This window comes from Megascapheus bottae, chromosome 14 (assembly GCF_031878675.1).
Source record: "Megascapheus bottae isolate mThoBot1 chromosome 14, mThoBot2.hap1, whole genome shotgun sequence".
Taxonomy (NCBI): domain Eukaryota; kingdom Metazoa; phylum Chordata; class Mammalia; order Rodentia; family Geomyidae; genus Megascapheus; species Megascapheus bottae.
In genome coordinates, this window is record NC_143522.1 from 24,343,482 (window position 1) to 24,363,450 (window position 19,969).

The 19,969-nt window shown below is 38.3% G+C and overlaps 1 protein-coding gene across 3 annotated transcripts in view; it reads right to left on the reverse strand.

Annotated features, from left to right (window-relative positions):
* Nucleotides 1–2,426: 2,426 nt before the first annotated feature.
* Atxn3 (ataxin 3) overlaps nt 2,427–19,969 on the reverse strand; it is a 28,592-nt gene continuing 11,049 nt past the window's right edge. For 2 of the 3 annotated variants that reach the window (XM_090344720.1, XM_090344718.1), the window contains exons 6-11: nt 18,945–19,032; nt 16,340–16,472; nt 15,245–15,411; nt 14,032–14,128; nt 10,461–10,564; nt 2,427–7,802 (exon numbers count right to left, since the gene is read on the reverse strand). In XM_090344720.1, the coding sequence (XP_090200846.1) occupies nt 7,705–7,802; nt 10,461–10,564; nt 14,032–14,128; nt 15,245–15,411; nt 16,340–16,472; nt 18,945–19,032 (687 nt within the window). In that variant the 3' untranslated portion in view covers nt 2,427–7,704. The remainder of the gene's footprint in view (nt 7,803–10,460; nt 10,565–14,031; nt 14,129–15,244; nt 15,412–16,339; nt 16,473–18,944; nt 19,033–19,969) is intronic. The other variant, XM_090344719.1, reaches the window with a different exon arrangement.

The following is a 19,969-nucleotide window of genomic DNA, read 5'->3' on the forward strand; positions in this document are numbered from 1 at the left end:
TCACTCTGTCACATCGTCCTTGGTCTTCCTCGCACATAGAAGGAGAACAGCTCTTAGTCTGTTATGAAGTCCCAGGTTCATTAAATATTTCCTGTCTCACAGCCTATGACCAAAACAAAAAGGCCATGAGAGCACAATATGAATATTTTTTTTTTCAGTCCCGAGGCTTTAACTCAGGGCTTGGGTACTGTTCCTGAGCTTCTTTCATTCAAAGCTGGCATCTACCACCTGAGCCACAGTGCCACTTCAGGCTTTTTCTGTTTGTGGCTCTGAGGAATTGAATCCAGGGCTTCTTCATGCATGCTAGGCAAGCACTCTACCACTAAGCCACATTCCCAGCCCTAAATATTCTTACTCATAACTTTGTGTTTAAGAATCTAGAATTGTGCTTGGCTTTGGCAAGAACCCCAATGTCTGAATAAAAAAATGAATGATGTGAATTACTTCTGGCCATCTGAAAGGGATAGGGTAGCTAAAGCCCTAGGCACAAAAGAATGGAACAAGTGCTGGTAGCTCAGTGGCAGCGACGGATGGCAAAAAGGCAAAGGAAATAAGTCAAGGAATACTCATAGAATATCTGATTTGGGAAGATTTGGGTTAAGATGTATGAGGAAGCTGACTGGAAGTTTTGCCTAGTGGTAGAGTGCTTGTGCAGCATGCATGAAGACCCAGGTTTGATTCCTCAGTACCATATATATAGAAAAAGCTGGAAGTGCTGTGGCTCAAGTGGTAGAGCTCTGCCCTTGAGAAAACCCAAGGAGAGTGCTCAGACCCTGAATTCAAGCCAGGACTGGCAAAAACAAAACAAACACACAAAAAAAACCAAGATGTGTGAGGAAGCATGATAAAAATGTCTAAACCCTAAAGAAGTCAGCTGGAGTGAAATTAGCCGTGGTGTAAACTTTGAGCATTTGATGACACGCAAACAAAATGGTTTCAAAGTCCCAAATCAGCTGGACATGCTGGCTTATGTCTGTAATCTTAGCTACTCAGTAGGCTGAGATTTGAGGATTGAGGTTCAAAGCTGGCCCAGGCACTAAAGAGTGTGAGACTCCTATCTCCAATTAACCACTAGAAAACCAGAAGGGGCTGTGGCTCAAGGACAGGGCAGTAGCCTTGAGCTGAAGAGCTCAGGGACAACGCTCAGGCCCAGAGTTTAAGCAAATCTCTAGGATAAAAATAACTATTATTTTAATGAATGTGAAGATCTGAGCCATTTGGTGGCAAATCAAATTCAATGAATTTTTTGTTTAGTACAGAGCTGTAAAGTATGTTGAGGTTTATACCTAAGAAAAACATTTTAATATTTGCTTCCAATCCTGAAATAATACAGCATTATAAATTCAGACAATATACTCCTCAGACTCTGTTGATTCCAGCTATAAATGCTGTTTAATCACTAAGGCAGTACTGAGGGTGCATTATTAGGTGATTGTACCATCTTGCAGGCATCATCATGTACTTTACAGACCCAGATGGACCTGTCCAATACTGGGCCTGGATTATACTTCAATCTTATGAGACTGCTGCTTAAGTCATTCATCGTTGACTGAAATGTTTTGTGGCTCAAGGCTGTTTTATTTGGATTCTGGTGTCCAGAATTGAATAAGGCAATACACACTTAAATCTAGGCTGAGTGCTGATGACTCGTGCCTGTAATCCTAGCTACTCAGGAGGTGGAGATCTGAGGACTACAGTTCAAAGCCAACCTAGACAGGTAAGCCCATGGACTCTTTATCTCCAATTAACCACTAGAAAAACCAGAAGCGGTGTTGTGACTCAAAAAGCCAAAGAGCTCAGGAACATCAAGCGGCCCCACAACTGACTTAAAATTTCCCCCTAATGTACATGTACCTCTCAAGTGGTGAAGAGCAAATTGAGTAAAATTTAATAACAGGTTTCCAGTTAAAATGTGGAATTGAGAAACATTAGGGGAGGAGGAAGGACTGGGGATGTAGCTCAGTGGTGAGGCCTTTGACTAGTATGCACAAAGTCCTGGGTTTGAACCCTATCATGGCAAAATAAAAAAAAATAAAAAAATAAAAGAAGATGAGGGGATAGTAGACCCTTTGGCAGGCTATTGGCAACTCCCCTGGCTTGACTGACCAGTGCAGCTGGGTAAGAATGTTCTGTGGATAAAGAAGTTCCATAGATGCTGCTGGGAGTTTGGCCTAGTGGTAAAGTCTTGCCTAGCATGCACAAAGACCCAAGTCTGATTCTTTCCTACCGAATACATAGAAAAAGCTGGATGTGGTGCTGTGGCTCAAGTGGCAAGGACAGTGCTCAGACCCTAGTTGAAGCCCCAGGATTCTCCTCCCTCCCAAAAAAGGTTTCATAGACAATGCTTCTCTTAACTCCTCACCTCCTTTCTGATCCTGTTGAATAGCAGAGCTATGGACTAATGAATGATAAACACACAACAGAAATTTAAAAAACAAACTCTTTATTTAATAATCTTTCATATCTAAAATACAACTTATTGATCATCCACATCCACAACAAAGCCCTCCACAGTGCTTTGGAAGCCCGGCTTTCAAGGAGTAGAAGAGAGGACAGCCTGTGTGTGGAGTGTCTCCAGGAGAAGAGAGGGCAGCAGAGCTGGGTCCTGAGCACACAGCACTGCCTTAGTGCACTTGTATCAGGGTAAAAGATGATGCTTCTTATTTCACGTTTGTGTACTTGAATTTCAAATTGATGCAGAAGAGTAATCTTAGAAAGTTACTCCTAGTAGTCCAGTGTCATAGAAATTAGATAACCACATTCCAAATGTGTTTTCCTCATTCAATAAAAATAGCATTAAAAAGATTCCAACAAGCACTCAACCTAAACTAGGCAAGAGACACATGATTGCTTCTTAAATCAATTTCCACACTAATGCTTTTTCTATGAAATCCATTCAGTCCTAAAATCCGAATTACTTTACTTGTATTAAACATGCCAATTACCACAGATTTAGTTGTTATTGATTCTTAAAATGCTAGATGTTGGGGATAAACAGCAAAAGTATTTGTCAAAATATAAAAAAATAGTCAGAAATTATGTCAAATATCTTTTCATTCATAAAGATTCAAACAAAATTTTCTATTATGTATAAGACTTTGAAAAAAACAATAGGAAGCCAGTCTCGAACATGAAACCATGGAAGATTATTCACATTACTGAAACAACCACATGATCCAGTCTGTTTCTTCAATTAAAAAGTTTACATGTATCTTCACATTTGTAAGACCTATGAACAATTCCCCATGAAAAGCTTTGTTTTCTCTAGGTGCTGAATCCAGGGGCTCTGACATGCTAGGTAAGACTCCTTACTACTGAGCTACCTTCTCAGCTATAAAAGTCACATTGAAAACACCAGTCTAAAGCTTCTAATTGCAGATAAAGGTTTTAGGTGTTAAATTTATTTGGCGCTGGAGATTGAACCCAAGGCTTTGAGTATGCCATAGGCAAGTGTTCTACTACTGAGCTAACACCCACACACAGCTGCAGATGCAATTTTTTTTTTTTGGCCAGACCGGGCTTGAACTCAGGGCCTGAGCACTGTCCTTGGGCTTTCTCAAAGCTAGAGCTATACTGCTTGAGCCACAACACCACTTCCGGCCTTTCTATAGATATGGTACCAAGGAATTGAACCCAGGTCTTCATGCATATAGGCAAGCACTCTGCCACTAGGCCAAACTCCTAGCCCCCAGATAAAGTGGTTTTGTTTGTTTTTGGTTGGTCCTGGGACTTGAACTCTGGCCCTGGGTGCTGTCCCTGAGCTCTTCAACTCAAGGCTACTGCCCTACCTCCTGAGCCACTTCTAGTTTTCTGGTGGTTAACCGGAGATAAGAATCTCATAGACTTTTAGTAATCAAGCTGGTTTTGAACCATGATCCTCACATTTAAGCCTCTTGAGGAGCTAGGATTACAGGCATGAGCCACAGCACCTGACCCCAGATAAAGTTTTTAATAAGACATTTGAATATTAATTATTGAATCCTAAAATTTTTTTAGATTTTTAAAGATCAAGAATTATTAAGATTTTTAAATTCAGGCATATTTAAATTATGCCCCAAATCTTTGGATTTGTACAAATCTAGTGAGCCAGTTTTAATTATGTTGGCGCTGGCATTATTTAGAAAATAATTCCTACATCTTGAATACAAGCATTCAAAATGATCAGAATACAATTTATTGTATTCAGCTTGATGTTAAAGCCAAATACACATAGTATTGTCAATAATACTCAACTAATTTTCCTTTCTTTCTCATTAACTTTGGCATCATGAATAAAGCCTTAATTAAAGAAAATCAAGTTTTAAGGAAAAAAAGCACTTCCTTAAAATATTCTATGAATTGTAAACTATTTGGCCAAGATAAAAAGTTTAATGTAGAGTTTGAAGCAATTCTTTCAACAGATCATTTAATTACTGAAGTATTTGCATGTTAATTACTGTAAAAATGTATATTGTTGTTTTTAGAGGTCAACTACTCTGAATATTTTGAGGGCAGGGGGTAGGGAGGAAGGATTTTTTTTATTTTGTTTTCGTTTTTCTTTTTGCCCATCAGGGGGATTGAACTCTTGGCCTGGGCTCTGTCCCCAAGCTTCCTTTGTTCAAGGAAGCTCTACCATTTGTGCCATAGTGTCGCTTCTGGCTTTCTCTTGAGTAATGTACTGGAGATAAGTCTGACTTTTCTACCTGGGCTGACTCTGAATCGTAACTGTCAGACCTCAGCTCCCTGAGAAGCTAGGAATATAGGGGTGAACCACAGGAGCCTCACTTATTCTGAATTTTTTTTGGTCACGGGACTTGAACTCTGGGCTTGGGAGCTGTCCCTGAGCACTTCAGCTCAAGTCTACTGCTCTCTATCACTTGAGCCACTTCCGGTTTTCTGGTGGTTAATTGGAGATGAATCTCACAGACTTTCCTGCTCTGCCTGGCTTTGAATCTCGCTCCTCAGATCTCAGCCTCCTTAGTAGCTAGGATTGTAATGTAGGCATGAGCCACTGGCACCTGGCACTTCGAATTTTTAAAATGTAAATTATTCAGCAAATCCATGACATCTAAAAAATTGGGAGTGGTATTTTCCAAGTTGCTCAGTCTCGTAACACTGACATCACTACTATACATATTTAATCTTGGAAAGACAATTATACATTAGAAAAATGATACAAATAGTTTAAATATTAAACATAAAAGCGTTCCCAATTAGTAAAACAGAACGGAAATTTTTACATAGTTCTGAGCAAGACAGTTTTTTTTTTATAGTATATTTATAAGCAATGGCATTTTTTTTTCCTATTGACTGATCAATTAAAGAAGAGAATCTAAACATTCAGATAAAATTTAGGTCAAACAAGATGGAGGATCAATGGTGATTCCAGATCTGCCTGTCAAATGTTAGAGTTTAAAAACAAACTAAACACTTTTAAATGTATCCAGTGTATGTTCAGGTCTGCTTCAAAAGCCCCTAATAAAAATCAACAAGCTATATTTTCTCAATATGACATATTTTCTTTCCTTTTTGCTTTAACTGGGATATATAATATATAAACTTTATAAAACTCTAAAATTAGAACTCTGCGCTGCATATTAGCTTTCCACTTTTATACTAGGTAGCCTATCAAGTATGTGAAAGTTTATTGTAATTTTTCAAAGGGAACAAGTAAAAGGCCAAATGTCTATAGAAAATATGATTCACTGTGATGATGACAAATCTTCAATGATAGCACATTCATTCACAAAAAACCAAATACCCCTAGCAGTTTTAAAGTTTCATAATTCTTTTGAAACATTTTTCAATTGTTAAAAGAAAACCTTAGATTAAAAAAATAATAATGTCTGATTTTCTGATAATAACTTCAGAAAAAATTAATTGGCACAAAATCATGACTGAAAACATCTGCTCTATCCAAGAAAAAGTTATTTCCTAATCATAAATAAACATATTTTCCACCTCTTTTAGTTAGCAGTAAATCCTACATCAAAAAACTTTCCCTGATAAAATGTGTGCAGCCACACACCACTAGGGGTAACACAGCATACTTACACTTCTTCACATAGCCGGCATTAACACACCGCATTTGTACTTCTCTACGTAGCTGGCTTCTTGAATTCTAGTTTATGTACAATTCAGCATTTATAAGGGCCTTAAGAAGGGTTGGGAGTAAGGGATAGAGAGCAGGTAACAATCTAAAACACCCATTTCAGACAGACATGGTTAATTTTCACCCAAATCATGCCACTGCAGTAACCCAGCAAGAAACTGAATATCCTCATAAAAAAAAAAGTTTATAAAAATTAAGGACTTTCTTATTTACAGGCTCATTAAGTACTGTGACTTTTACAATTCTTAAGCTATTTAGACATGATACAAATGTCAAATTATACTATAAATTTCATTAGTCAATTATTTGCATGTTTCAGATAATCATCTGTTTAGCTACACTGCTAAAAACTGTGAAGCAGATATGTACATTCCAGGAACCAGCTGTAAACAGAACACAAAGCTCCAGTCATAGAAGAATAGAATAGATAAAATGAACTCACTGCTAGCCTAAACTGAAGGGCTGAATCCCACATATCAAATATTCACAGTGGTGAATGTGCCAGGATTCATAAGCTGATCTGCTGTGTACTACGCATTCCCTACCTTTCTCAATTAAAGAATAATAAAGTACAAGAAGAAGGTTAAAATGAAGCTGAGAGATTGTGATATAACTGAAGAGACATCCATAAGGCATCGGAGAAACACTTGCTCATACGTTTCAAAACAAAACAAAACAAAAAGCGTGTTTATTTTCAAATACGTGTGCAAAGCTGATTTCTGAGTCTAGGAATGCACTGAACTCATGAAATAATGATCCCGCTTTAAAAGCAGACCTTCAGAAAAGATCATCAGCTTTCAAAAAGATTGTTAAAAAAAAAAAAAAAGATGCCAGGAGTTTGGCCTAATGGTAGAGTACTTGCCTGGTATGCATGAATACCCAGGTTCGATTCCTTGGTACCATATACATAGGAAAAAGCTGGAAGTGGTGCTATGAGCTCAAGAGGTACAGCTCTAGCCTTGAGAAAGCCAAGGACAGTGCTCAAGCCCTGAGTACAAGCCCCAGGACTGGCAAAAAAAAAAAAGAAAAAAATAATGTGTAAACCAGATAGCACAGAAATTACAATAAGATAAAATAACAAAAAAATCCAAGTGCATGTTACATGTAATTAGGGGAAGAAAAGTTGGTCTTTCTGGAACCCTATCTAATAGATCAAGATGGATGACACTTTCCTACAAGGTCAATTTAGTTAATGCAAAATAAAAGCAATTATTAGATGATGAATGCGAGCCAAATTATGGCAGAATGAAAAAGAAAATAACTGTATAGATCAAGTTCTGAGGCAAGAGCTAATTAGTGGGCTTGCAAAAGGTGCCCCAGATTTAGGCGTTACGTATTGCACACTGAAAAAAAAAAAAAAAGGTACATTTAGAAAAACTATTTTAAATTTCTTTAATTGCAGAATGCCTGCTTGGCTAGTGTCTGGAGGATCATAATCGAGTCTGCACCTGGCCCATGTTTTTTTACTTTCTCATCATGCTGTCGGCACACTAAGGATCTCCCTTCCTCTGGCAAACACTGATACCCCTGACACATGACCAAAATGGACCCTGTGCTGTAACCACACAGGACAATGTTAGGAAATGTGAATATAGAAATGATTTGTCAAGGAACTACTGTTTTCTTTCTGTTTTCAAATTGTTTTGAACAGTCTCTAAAGACATGGTTACGGCTGCCTGAAGCATATCTTCTTCACTCAGGGCATCACCTGCTGGGAAAGAAAACACAGCCTTTCTTACAACTTCCTCGAAAAAGGTAAATTCTTAGGAAATACATTTGTTTGAATATTCATTTCCTTTTTAACTTTTTTTTTTTTTTGCCAGTCCTGGGCTTGAGCTCAGGGCCTGAGCACTGTCCTTGGACTTTCTCAAGGCTAGAGCTCTACCACTTGAGCCTCAGCACCACTTCTGGCTTTTTTTTCTATGTATGTGGTACCGAGGAATCGAACCCGGGTCTTCGTGCATGCTAGGCAAGCACTCTACCGCTAGGCCAACCTCCTGGCCCCTTTTAATCAGAAATAAAAGTAAAATTCTCTTCTAGTTTTAGAATCTATGACAGATGCTGGGAGTTGCCTAACCAAGACCATCATCAGATACACACCATTCCATTGTCCCTCCAAATTCCTCTTTGCTGCTCCCTGGTGACTCACAACTAGTTTTCCCTTTCATATAAATGGAATCAATCATATAGGAAATACATAAGTAATAAAGTAAAAAGTGCCTTGAACATGTTTCTTCACTGAGCATGATATATTTGAGATTTGTATTACAATTCATTTTAGAAAACTTTTTTTTTTGGTCTTGGGGCTTGAACTCAGGGCATGGGCACTGTCATTGGACACTTTTTGATCAAGGCTAGTGCTCTGCCACTTGAACCACAACGCCACTTCTGGATTTTTCTATGTATGTGGTTCCGGGCAATCAAACCGAAGGCTTCCTGCACGGTAGGTAAGCACACTATCACTAGGCTACATTCCCAGCCCATAAAAAATTTTTTTATTTGGAAGTAATTGTCAATTCACAGGAAGCTGCAAAGGTGAAAAGATCCCATGTATGATTCAACTCATTTTCAACCAAAAGTTCTTTCTTTTTTTTTTTTTTTGGGTCAGTTCTAGGGCTTGAACTGAGGGTCTGGGCACTATCCTTGAGCTTTCTCAAGGACAATGTTCTACTGCTTGAGCCACAGCAGCACTTCTAGCCTTTTCTGTGTACGTGATACCAAGGAATGGAACCCAGGGCTTTGTACATGCTAGATAAGCACTCTACCACTAGGCCACACTCCTGGTCCCCAAAAGTTATTGCTTACATAAGTAAAACTCAAAGAGCTTTTTTGCTCAATGAGAGCAATCTACCACTTGAGCCTAACACCCAGTTTTCACCATGGTTTTAATTGGAATATTCCTAATAACTGATGACCCTGAGTGTCTTTTTATGTATTTGTCATCTCTATCTTATGGGGTGAAATGCCTTTGTAAATCCTTCACCCATTTATTGTTTTCTTTCCTTCTTTTTTGTTAAGTCAGGCTCGAACTCCAGGCTTAGTTCTGGTCTTGGGCTTTTTTACTCAAGATCAGAACTCTCTCACTTCAAGGCAGAGCTCTACATCAAAGTTTTTAGGTGGTTAATTGGAGCTAAGTCTCACTGACTTTCTTGCCTAGGCTGATTTTGAACCTTGATGCTCAGGTCTCAGCCTCCTGAGTAGCTAGGATTATAGGTGAGAGCCACTGGTGTCCAGTTGAATTTTCTTTTGAGTTCTTCATAATATCCTTCTGAGTCCTTTGTCAGATAGTTTAACTTTTCACTCAACTTCTACCACCAGTCACTAGTCAAAGTTAAAGACCTATAAATCAGAGTCTAATGAATAACTACATTTTCTGTTGTTCACTGAATCACACTCAAGTGTGTGAGTTTTTTGTTTTTTAAATTTGGGCAAATGTTTATTTTCTATTCTCTCTGGAGAATATTTTGAAAATGTACTTATTATTATGATGTTCTAAGTACTATAATTGATATATATATATGTATATATATATATTTTGCCAGTCCTGGGGACTGAACTCAGGGTTGAGCACTGTCCTTGGGCTTTCCTCAAAGCTAGGGCTCTACCACTTAAGTACACTTCTGGCTTTTCTATGGATGTGGTACCAAGGACTTGAACCTGGGTCTTAAGCGTATACAGGCAAGCACTCTACCACTAGGCCAAACTCCCAGCCCTGGTACTATGATTATAATTTTAAAATCAGTTATTACTAATTGACTCTTCTAGTTTGCTGCTCTTTAAGGAAATTTGATAGATTACAAATTCATTTAAGAGTTTTAATATGAGGGGCCGGGAGTTTGGCCTAGTGGTAGAGTGCTTGCCTAGCATGCACAAAGACCCGGTTCGATTCCTCAGTACCACATACACAGAAAAAAAGAGCCAGAAGTGGTGCTGTGGCTCAAATGGTAGAGCTCTAGCCTTGAGAAAACCCAAGGACAAAGCCCAGGCCCTGAGCCCAAGCCCAGGACTGGCACCAAAAAAAAAAAAGGTTTAATATGATTAATAGCTAGGTGCTAGGGGCTCATACCTCTAATTCTAGCTACTTAGGAAGTTGAGATCCAGAGTATCTTGGTCAAAGCCAGCTCTGACTGAAAAGTCCAAAAGACTACATCTTCAATTAGCAAAAAGTTGGGCTAGAGACATGGCCTAGTAGTAAAATACCAGCTAAACAAGGAAGCTGAGCAAGCATGCCTGGTACTGGCAGAAAATAATTAAGTTTTAATATGATTAAAGAGTAAAGATAAAGAATATAAGGCACAAATCACATGGAAGTTGTGTACCAAACAGAGTATGCAAATAAGTCAGATAGGTCAATTTCAGAGACTTGTACCTAGATCACTCCCGAGTCTTTCTGAACTTATTGTTGGTCTTTCACATGGATATAAAATCTGTTCTGGTTGGTCTACTTGCTGTTGTTGTTGCTGCTGCTGCTGCCTGAAACATTCAAAGGTAATTATATGTTATAAAACAAATACAAAAAGTCCTAAAGATAAATTCATCATGAGAAGATCTATTTGATAGAAAGTAAGCTGTTCTACATATCAAAAGTCACAGACATAAATACCACAGAAGGCAAGAATGATTAGTCTAATAATTAAGTATATAAAAAAATGTATCAGTATTAAATATTATAAAAGTATAAAATCTGAGTATGAAACAAATTAAGAGACTTGAGAGTATCCAGCACTTATTCTTCTGAAACTGTTAGTTTACAGATCCTAAGTAATGTTAGAAACCACTGAAAAGTACCTTTGAGAAGACACTATTAAAAACAAACACTAAATGGGGCACTGGTTTGAAGCCAAACTGGGCAGACAAGTCCAAGATTCCATTCCCAATTAATCAGCAAAAATGCTAGACTGAGGATGTGGCTCAAGTGGTAGAGTCAGGTATGAGCAAAAAGCCAAGCAACAGCACTTGGTCCTAAGTTTAACCCATAAGACCAGCACAAAAAACAAACCAACAAACACCAAGAAAGTAGCTCATAACTCCTTTCAGCAACATGTAGCTATGTAAAATATTTTGTGAATATAATGATTAATACGGGACTATGTAATATATATAATTTTCTCTGGTTCTCAAGTTCACACCATAGTTTAGGTCAAATCAGGAGGCTGAAGATGAAAGCCTATGCATCTACAACCAAAGTCAACTACCTTCCAACCAGGAAGGAGACATACCAATATCCAGATATTTAAAAAAGGTACTTCTCAAATGTTCGAACAAAGTATTCATTTACTAAAAAGTACTTAGTCACTGCTTTTTTTTTTACTGCTTTGGTGGTAGTGGGGTTTAAACTTAGGATTTTTTGCTCAAGGTGCTCTAACACTTTTAACCACAATGCCACTTCTGATTTCTGGTGGTTAATTTGAGAGAAGTCTCAAGGACTTTTCAGCCCAGGCTGACTCTGAATTGTGATTCTCAGATCTCAGCCTCCTCAGTAGCTAGGATTATAGGCATGAAACATGAGTGCCTAGCTTCCGTTTATCTTTTCTTTTTTTTTTTGTTGGTGGTGGGGCTTGAATTCTGGGTCTGGGCATTGTCCCTGAGCTTCTCAGCTCAAAGGCTACCACCACAACTATTGAGCCACAGTGCCACTTGCTGTTTTCTGATGGTTAATTGGAGATAAGAGTCTCACAAGACTTTAGTGCCTGAGCTGCCATGATCTTCGTATCTCAGCCTCCTGAATAACTAGGAACACAGGTAGGAGCCACTGCGCCCGGCTTCCATTTTTTCTTTTGTTTCTTTTTTTTTTTTTTTTTTTTGCCAGTCCTGGGCTTGAGCTCAGGGCCTGAGCACTGTCCTTGGACTTTCTCAAGGCTAGAGCTCTACCACTTGAGCCTCAGCACCACTTCCGGCTTTTTTCTATGTATGTGGTACCGAGGAATTGAACCCGGGTCTTCATGCATGCTAGGCAAGCACTTTAACCACTAGGCAAAACTCCCGGCCCCCCATTTTTTCTTTTGATGAACAAAGTCTTCTAGGTTTTCTTTACCTACCTAATCTCATGTTATGCTGTCTAGCACTAGAACTAAGTTTCTCCTTTTCAACCTTTTTTTTTTGTGTGTGTGTGTGTGTGCTGGTACTGGGGCTTAATTCAGGGCCTGGGCTTTCTCTTAGAGCTTTTTCACTCAAGACTGGCACTCTACTACTTGAGTCTTACCTCTTCTGGCTTTTCAGTGATTAAACTGAGATAAAAGAGTCTCACAACTAAATGAAATGAACTCTAGGATATGGAAACAAGAGCTTGTGTGATTGGTGTTCCTTCTTCTTCTTCTTCTTCTTCTTCTTCTTCTTCTTCTTCAGTTTTTTAAATTATTTTTTATTTTTTATTTTAATGTAAAGAGGGGTTACAGTTATATTCACCAGATAGAAGGTGCATTACTTCTCACACAATGATACTACTTCTCATGTTTTTGTCCCCACTTCCCTCTCTCCACTCAGATATTTTTATTGTGTTGTAAAGTTTACCAAGTTTAACCAAGGTGTGGGGAAATCAATGTCTAGGTCCAGTGGTGTATATCCATCATTCCTGCTACAAAGCGAAGTACAAAAAAGGAGAATTCAATTGGTTGGTATGAGCATAAATCTAGACCAATCTTGAAAACAGCCAATCCAAAAGAGACTAGGAAAATGGCTCAAGTGGTAGGATACATGCCTAGTAAGTACAAGGCACTGAATTCAAAAAGTACTGCCAAAATATAAGAATTCTGGAAATAATCAAGAGGTCAAACTTAATAATCTGTGGAGTAAGAAGGAGCTGATAAAAGCATACAAAAGCTATTCATAGCATTATTGCATAAAACTTCCCAAATCTTGGGGAAAACAAGGACATCTAAATAGGCGCATATAGACTGTACTGGAAAAGAAACTATACATTACAGTTGAAATGTCAAGCCTAGCGAGAATAGTGCCAGTTAACAAAGGCAAAATCATCACAATTACCTAAGACTTCTTAAAACTTAAAAAAAAAAAAATCATTGTTTAACAAAGGGGTTACAATTCCATAAATCAGATAATGAGCATGATGAAGCTTGGTCATTGTCACCCTTTTCTTAGATTTTCCTCATTTCCCTTTTCCTGTCCCTGCCTACAAGTTGCATAATTTAAATTTTTTTAATTTTTAATTTTTGTCAATGATTGGTGTTCTTAATGTACTATGTTATTTCTCATCTTTTCTTTTGCCCTTATGGTTAATCTCATGTTTTGTTTCCTGGTATATTGTATATATGCTTATTTGTTTATTTGAAATAGGGAAGGGGAGGGGGGAAAACAAGAGGGGAAAGGGTGGGAGGAGGGAAACAGGGACAAAAACACGAGAAGGGGTATTAATGTGTGAGAAGTAATGTACCTACTACCTGATGAATGTAACTGTAACTCCTGAATACATTATCCTGACCAAAATAAAAAGAGAGAGAGAGAGAGAGAGAGATTCTCATAGATTTTCCTCCCTAGGCTGGCTTTAAACACCGATACTCATATCTCAGCCTTCTGAATAGCTAAGGTTTACAGGTGTGAACCGACTTATAACCAGCCCCCTATAACTAAATTTATTTCATGCTTTTTTTTTTGGCCAGTCCTGGAGCTTGAACTCAGGGCTTGGGCACTGTCCTTGGACACTTTTTGCTCAAGGCTAGCACGCTGCCACTTGAACTACAGCACCACTCCTGGCCTTTTCTGTGTATACAGTTGTAGGGATTGAACCCAGGGCTTTGTGCATGCTAGGTGAGCATGCTACACTATGCCACACTCCTGGCCCTTATTTTATGCTTTATCTGCTATAATTTAAAAAAAAAAATTCATTGGTATGTTCAGAGATCAGGTAGTAAGCAATTAATTGCTTAGAGACTAGCCAAATCAAAATTTAAATATACAACTTTAATTTGTACCAACTACTTTACTTTTCAAAGTAGGCCTCTCTTCTTCTCCGTAGTTCTTCTGAAGTAAGATTTGTACTTGATGACTGTGGAGGATCTTGAGGTACATTTCTGGAACTACCTGAAAAGAAAATAAAGCAGAATAAATAACAGCTGTTTTCTTTACCAATTCAAGCTGTCTTATTCTTCTTTGAGGAATGTTCCTCAAGGAAGGCATCAGTGGCTTCATACTACTTCCTCAGAGGTTGAGATTTGAGGATCTCGAAGCCAGCAGAAAAAAAATTCCTGACTCCTAACTCCAATTAATCAACAATAAATTAGAAGTGGAGCTGTGGCATAAAACTGTAAAAAGCTCAAGTACAAAGGCCAGGCCTTGAGTTCAAGTCTCAGGACTGGTAGCATATGCATTCAAGCATACACATACACACACACACACACACACACACACACACACACACAAGAGAAACCAAAAGGCAGTGCAAGTCTTAGGGAAAAACTGATTAAGACCTCATATAACTGACACTGGTGGCTCACGCCTGTAATTCTAGCTATTCAGGGGTTGAGATCTGAGGATCGAAGTTCAAAGTTAGCCCAGACATGAAAGTCTGTGAAACTCTTATCTCCAATAAACTACTCAGAAAAGCTGGAAATGGCACTGTGTCAAGTGGTAAAGCATTCACACTGAGCAAAAGAAGCTCAGAAACAGTACCCAGGCTCAGAGGCAAAGGGATGGAAAATGGGAGAAAAATGTTCGACAAATAATATACTCACTACTTTATGTATGTACATCTGTATATCACCTTGACAACAAAATTTTAAAAAAAGATCTAATGTAGATTAGATTTAAAAGATAATATCCTTTCATTTATATGGGATTATCCTTTCATTTATATGGGATATAGCAGCTGTGAGCATGGAAGCCCAAAAGCCAACTTAGGTCTGAGAAGTTATCATTACTATGCTTTTGATGAAAGAATTAAAATTAAAATATATTAAAAATGAATCTATACCAGCAAAAAAAAAATCTAAAAAGAAAAGCTTATATATAGTCATTGTATAATATAGCTATTATATACATAGCTAATGCTTTTATAGTACTTGTCAATGAACTTCTAATCATATATTAAAACTTTAGGGAAACTAAGAATAGTCTGGAATAATTCTTCAAAGAAAAAAAATCAATCCACATAAAAATATTCATGAAATATTTTTTAAAATATTTATAAAATAAGAATACCTTGCATACTAAGCTGAATAGCCCTGCGGAGATCGGCTTCTTCATCTTCCAGGTCCATTTCCTGGCGACTTAGTGTCAGTGCTCTCTGCAGACCCTCCTCATCTTCATCCAGCACTCCTGACCCATCGTTTCCTTCTAAGACTCGTTCAAGATCTGTTTGAAGGACTCTAAAGGACAAAAGCACCATTCTAACTGTAGTTCCATCTTCACTTTTAGAAATAATATAAAGGCATTTGTGAACTAAAGACATCCAGTGGATTGAAAAACATTTTTCTAGCCCGGGACCAGTGGCTCATGCCTATAATCCTAGCTACTCAGGAGGCTGAGATCTGAGGATTGTGGTTTGAAGCCAGCCCAGGCAAGAAAGTCCATGACACTAATCTCCAACTAATCACAGAAAAATCTGGAAGTGGCAATGCTGTGGCTCAAATGGTAGAGTGCTACCCCTGAGCAAAAAGGGGCCCAAAGATAGCTCCCAGGCTGAGTTCAAGCCCCAGGACGGGCAATAAAAAAAAAACAATCCCCTTCCCCCCCCCCCGCCCCCAGCAGGAAAGGTCTAGTAATATAAAGATTATGCTGTATTGTAATTTTAAGTTAATATGTCAAGTAATGAAAATTCACTTAGGCTGAGTCAATAAATTTAGCTAAAACAAAGTCATTTTAGTCAGGCATAGGGGTGTATGTCTATAGCCACAAATTACAGATATTCAGGAAGCCGAGACAGGAGGCTGTCATGTTTGAGGCTAGTCTAGATAACAAAGCAAGGCCCTGTCTCTTACAAGAAAAGTAAGGAGGTGATGGCGTTGCTCAGTGCTAGCATGCTTGAAGACCAGATTTCAAAAGCTAGCATTGGAAAAAACAGACAACAAAAAAATAAGGCCCAGGTTTAATGGGTGGGAGAATGCTTGCAGGTTTGATTTTCAACACCATCAGAGTGAAAGAATGAATAAGTGCATGGATGAATGACTAAAATAAATGAAAGGTATAAAAGAGAGTCACTAATGGTAGAGACTACACATTAAATATAATCATGGAAATTTAATTCTTATAATGAAATATTATAATGTATGCTATACTCCAGAGCTTAATGTTTACCTCTGTTCTTTCAGTTGGGCTAATTCTTCCCCAATAAGTTTTGGTCTATGCATCTGTTGGACCCTGATCATCTGCAAAAGTTGGTCAGCTTCACAATCTGGGAGATCACCCTTAACAACAAATATAGAATAACCTAAAAAAAAGGCAAAAATAAACTAAAACAACTAGTAAGAGCTTAAGAATTGGACTTGGGAGAAACTATCAACTATGATAGTATAATTTAAGCAGTAATAATTACAAGATGAAACATTCAAGTGATAGTTTAACTAATTAATTTATAATTAATACTTTGGTTAAAAAGGAAGAAAACTGATTATCTTTAGAGGACATATATAACCAACTCATTTTAAAACATAAAAGGTAAACATTATAACTAGTTGGTATAGGCTCTGTTCATAATATTCAAGGCCCTGGATCCAATTCCCATTACCCATGAGTTCATGCACACAGACAGACAGAAGAATAAACAGACACACAGACAAAAGATAAAGGAAAAGAAAAACCCCTGTACTTCAAGATTACCAAATAACAGATGAGAGAGTTTATTTGTATACAAGTACTCCAGATAATAAATGAAGGAATGACAAAACCCTAAAGGATCTATTTTATTATTCCCCAATACATAAATAAATCAAAGAAAAAAAATCTAAAATTATATGCACAAAAAAGACCAATACAGAGGTACAGTCATTTCAACTCAGACACAAAAACATAAAGAGGAAAGAAGCAGGCAAGATATAAATAAAAGAATAAACCATGAGGTAATTATTAAAGCTGGGTCAAGGGCACATGAGAGGTCACTGGATTATTTTCTTTCCTCTCTCTCCATTTTCTTGTGGTTGGTAATAGGGCTTGAACTCTGGACCTAGGAGCTGTCCCTGAGCTCTTCAGCTTAAGGTTAGTGCTCTACCACTTTGAGCCACAGTGCTACTCCTGGTTTTCTGGTAGTTAACTAGAGGTAAGAGTCTCATGGACTTTCATGCCTGGGTTTTCTGGCAGTTAATTGGAGGTAAGAGGCTCATGGACTCTTGCCTGGGCTATCTTTGAACTGTGAGCCTCACAGTGAGCTTCCTGAGTAGCTAGGATTACAGGAGTGAGCCACCATGCCCAGCTTTCATTTATTATTTTACTTGGCTCAAAGCACAGTGAAGACAGAAGCAAGCCGACAGATTTGCTAGTAGCAAGTTAAGGCAGTTCTGTGTTAACTGCTTCTATAGTCTCAATAGAACGCTAGAGAAGGCCTTATATATAACCACCAAGATGTGTATGAGGTAGGAAGAGGCAAGTAGCTACAGTTTTCGGGGAGATAAGGTGTAAAACAATCACCTTAGGAGTGGTACAAAAATACATGCAGCAAACAAAAGGCTCATGTGACACTTAGGATCATTCACTTTAAAAATAATACCAGTCAACAGGTTATAGATGTTATAATTATCCTGTTATTTTGTGCTGATCCTGGGGTTTGAACTGAAAGGTTTGAGTGCTGTCCCTGAGCTTTTCTGGCTCAAGGCTAATGTTCTGCCACTTCAAACAGAGCTCCACTTCTGGTTTTTTGGTAGCTAATCATCAGCTAGAGCCCCATAGACTTCCCTGCCTTGGCTACCTAAGGTTCAAACCACAATCCTGGGATCTCAACCTCCTGTCTGATGATCATAGGTTATTATTTTTAAAATCATGTTCATCTGCTCTATAGGAACAGTCAGAAACAAGACTATGTTTTAACAAAGGAGGGGATTTTTGTCACTTATGAATGACAAAAGGAGAGAAAAAATCTGAGGAATACAGTGGATGGCAATGATGGATTGAGAAAATAAATAGAACAAAATAATTAGGAAGAGCTCAATTAGCTACCACAAAAGTTAGACATGGAGTTGTGCCTCAAGTGGTAGAGTGTTAGCTTTGAACATAAAAACTCAGGGATAAGTTCAAGCCTCAGGAAGGGGTGGGGGGAAGAGGAGGAAAAGAATGGGGACTGTTTGGACCTGACGGTTTAAGGAACTGTCAGAACTACAAAACAAAGAAAGAAGGCACACAGCCAGAAGGTAGTAGTCCAACAACAGGATAGTCTGAAATTCCAAGGTAGTTAAGGTTATGGGTAAAGACAAAGCAAGAGCAATACAATGAGTAAGAAGGTACTGGATTATAGATGTGGAAATCACAAAGCAAGATGTAAAAGCATGATGCTTCTCTTTGGCAATGAGCCAAATCTAAAATCTCCAATGAAAAAGGAGGCTCCACAGGTGAATGCAAAAAAGCAGTCTTATTTAGACACATGTATTTCAAAGGAGCTAGAGTTGACAGGAAGAAATGGCCTAAAAGTAGAAAAGAAGAATGAAATTATACAACCTTTCTCTAGGCTCTGTGCTATGTGGAATATGGAAGGAAAAAAAAGCTATTTAGGGCGGAGGAAAAACTAATAAAGGCAAAGGAAAACTCCATCTCCCATACGTGCGAGAGAGCACGTATGCTTAGTGACACCCAAATTTTGGCCCCAAGTTTACTACCTAAAATGTAAGGATCACCGTCACAGAGCCAGGGCATAATGGTCACAACTCACTTTTTGTTTAGCTACTTTCAAAGATGTCATTAAATTTTCAGTATTTACCTTCCTGTTGTAATTGAGCCAAGAAAAGTGCAAGGTACGTATCTGATATTAGTTCTGGACCAGTCAAGAGAGAATTCAAGTTAAACCACTGTAAAAACAAAAACAAAAACAAGTCAGTATTTAAGCAAGTATGTTTGACGATATATAACAGTTTTCACACATGAAGAATAGAGCTACTCAGGAGGCGAAAGAGTAGGATCATGGTGGCACACACCTGCAATTTCAGCTACTCAGGAGGTGAAGCTAGGGAGATCATGGTCAGAGGCCAGCTCAAGCAAAAGAGTGAGACCCTATCTGAAAAACAAATTAAAAGCAAAAGGACTTGGGCATGCTCAAGTGGTAGAGCACTTGCCTAGCAAGCAGGAGGCCCTGAATTAATCCCCTGACCCGCCGAAAAAGAAAAAAAAAAAAGGATTAATATCTACTCAGAAGGCAGAGGTCTGGGTTAAAAGCCAGCCTGAGCAGGAAAGTCTTTGAGACTCTTATATCCAATTAACCACTAAAAAGCTAGAAGTGAAGCTGTGGCTCAAGGGGTGAAGTATTTAAAAAAAAAAAAAAAAGCCAAGGGACAGTGGGCCAGTTCTTAGGCCCTAAATTGAAGTGTGTGTGTGTGTGTGCGTGTGCGCGCACAAGTGCACGTGGGCGGATGGACTCGGACACACACACACACACACACACACACACACACACGCACACTGATATAGCCCACTGAAATGCAAGAAGTATGTAAACAATGGTGACGTCAAAATGAAAATTTCAAAGGTACTTGCTGGAGGTTTATCACTATTTTTTGCTTTTTGGTTATTTTTAAGGTTTCCTTTAAGCTGGGGTAGTGCATAGCTGGCACAAACTCATCTGTCCATGACAAGACAGATATATTTGTTTCTTATTGGTTGCTTGTGCCTGTTTGCCTATAATGATAATTTCATATGGCCCTTGGCAAAAAAAAGATACACCTTAAAGTTTAAGTCCTAAACTTTAAATACCCCCAACATACAGTAACTGTTTATACAGCTAAATGTCTT